The 2174-nt window shown below is 36.5% G+C and overlaps 1 protein-coding gene across 1 annotated transcript; it reads left to right on the forward strand.

Moving 5' to 3' along the window:
• The first annotated feature begins 530 nt into the window (after positions 1 to 530).
• On the forward strand, positions 531 to 1734 carry LOC128985383 (uncharacterized). Its single transcript, XM_054404831.1, has 2 exons — positions 531 to 778; positions 1544 to 1734. Exons 1-2 carry the CDS (start codon positions 533 to 535, stop codon positions 1682 to 1684), a joined length of 387 nt encoding a protein of 128 aa, XP_054260806.1. The 5' UTR covers positions 531 to 532; the 3' UTR covers positions 1685 to 1734.
• Positions 1735 to 2174: the final 440 nt, after the last annotated feature.

Raw genomic sequence — 2174 nt, forward strand, 5'->3', positions numbered from 1 at the left:
ACTATCAAAAAGCTATTGACTTTTTGCAGGGTCAATCCACCGTCTCTATGAATACACTGTTGCACTGTAAACACTTAGCTAAAGGATAAGATGGGGTAAAGTAAACAATTTTTAAAAGTTTAACAACCCCGCGGATTTTAAAAATATATTTTTTATCAGTAACGAAACTACATTCCAACGCATTGGATGGTACTCAACTACCGAATTCGTACTGTAATGTATACTCGTATAAAAATAATGCTTGTTGATGGAAAGAAGACACATTCTTTTGTGTACAGGTAATAAACAAGCTAATTAAAAGCTAAGTCAAGTTAGTTACGAAATGTAAACACCAAACTCTTTCCTCCTAGTAATAACCAAACGTCATCCCGCTCATACCCAGTGACACTTCGGAAGAGATCACTAATCACTAGTCACGACTCTATCACTGATAGCCGCCATTGCGTCGTGTTGATTGTTCCAATATTACTCACTTAGTCATCGCCGCCGTCTCCTGCATAAGTTAGGAGAGTTCAGTCGGTCAACAGTTACCATGTCGCGCGTAAGTGCCTTGTCGCGTTTCTCCGTGTCGTACGACAGTTTCTCTTTGTCGTACGTCATTGTCTCCTTGTTGATGTTCAGTGTGTTCTCCCCGTGTGTCTCTGACGAGAACCCTACGATGAACCCTGAGGACACTCTTTACACCAGTGGAACACTCTCTGACCTTAGAGGGTACAATCCAGCTGTGAATGCTATGGTGTCCAGTGACTACAAGTGTATGGAGGACTGGGGTATCACTGTGAGTAGTAGGGGGGATTGTAAGGTGAAATAGTGTAAAAATAGCCTGATAAGATAGGGGATTAATAGTAAAAGTAGATTTGCATTTGGAAAAGTATTGGTTACAGAAGGCAACTTGAGCATTACATATATTGGCTTGGCATTGTAAATATCCTAATGTTATACGAGTACAATAATTGTAATAATTATTAATGTTACCAAATAGTAAACAAATAATATATTAAATTACCTTTACGTTCCAATTTACTCGCAGAGCTGTTTATTTGTTGCACAAAACCCATTTGATCATACAATCTCTATTTTAAAACCGTTGCCATTTTTAAATCCCTACCTAATCCTATTATTTAAGAAAGGTTATGAAACAACCATACAAAACGACGAATAACAACGATTAGGCTTACCATTAATATTACAGGGGTAGATGTAACTTTTCAACTAAATATCAGAACTTTGTTCCATGTTATTATTACGTCAATTAGTCATGGAACAAAGCTTTGGTAATTTGTTGACGAGTTCAGTTCCGTGTTTCGGAACACACTGAAATACTGTAATAAACTAAACCGTAAAGATTGCGATTCTTGATCAGGGTTCTTATACATATCATGTACTTGACTTTATTGTCCTTGTATACTTAATGGTTTCCTCTATATTCTTTAGAAGCAATCATGTGTTATTGCAAGGTTTCTTAGGTTCTTTTATCATAAATCCACAATCACACACTGTAGGCCTACCTATACAAACACTTGTATTTATGTTGTTCCCGCAGTGTACGCTAGACTCTGAGTGCTGTTCAGGGGTCTGTGTGGGGCCATTCTGTAAAATCATCGGCATTGAAAAGGAAAAGAAAGGGAGGAAGAAGCAGAGGAAGCATTGCAGAAACAAGGGTCCTACCCCGGGGAAGAATTGATACTCATTAGTACATTAAACACTGTAGCTTTTTTAAATTTATACATTAATACCAAATAAACCACCACAGTACAGCTTGTGCTTTAGTTTTTTCCTTCAATCAGATTTTAAGTATGGACATAGATTAAATATAGTGATTTAGTAGATTTGTAATTGTTATCGAACAGCTTAAAACAATTTTAATGTTATTTCCATCCGGTGCCACGGGGGGCGTGTTTTTGTTTACACTTTGTTTCTTCTTATTTCGGCTATTAAAAACTTCGTTTGACCAAATAAAACAATGTAATCATAAAATCTAGGTCGTACTCTGGATATGTAATCAGAAAGAAAGTAAAGCAAAAATCATAAAACTAACCCCCAAATAATAGAAACAAAATTTCGTCAACACTAGCGCTTAGTGTCACCAGCTTGAACTAAACGAGAAAAAGAAGATCAGATTTTACAATGGGATGAAAAGTTTACTTGTATTGGCTAGTCTATGGTATAAGTCA

Source organism: Macrosteles quadrilineatus, unplaced genomic scaffold, assembly GCF_028750875.1.
Source record: "Macrosteles quadrilineatus isolate MER2022 unplaced genomic scaffold, UCM_ALF_1.0 Scaffold_2__2_contigs__length_208266976, whole genome shotgun sequence".
NCBI lineage: Eukaryota > Metazoa > Arthropoda > Insecta > Hemiptera > Cicadellidae > Macrosteles > Macrosteles quadrilineatus.

Bases quoted from the DNA above. Each gene is read 5' to 3' on its own strand.
- LOC128985383 (XM_054404831.1), top strand. From the start codon at position 533: ATGTCGCGCGTAAGTGCCTTGTCGCGTTTCTCCGTGTCGTACGACAGT. The intron at 779-1,543 runs GTGAGTAGTAGG...TTGTTCCCGCAG, and splicing joins TGGAGGACTGGGGTATCACT to TGTACGCTAGACTCTGAGTG.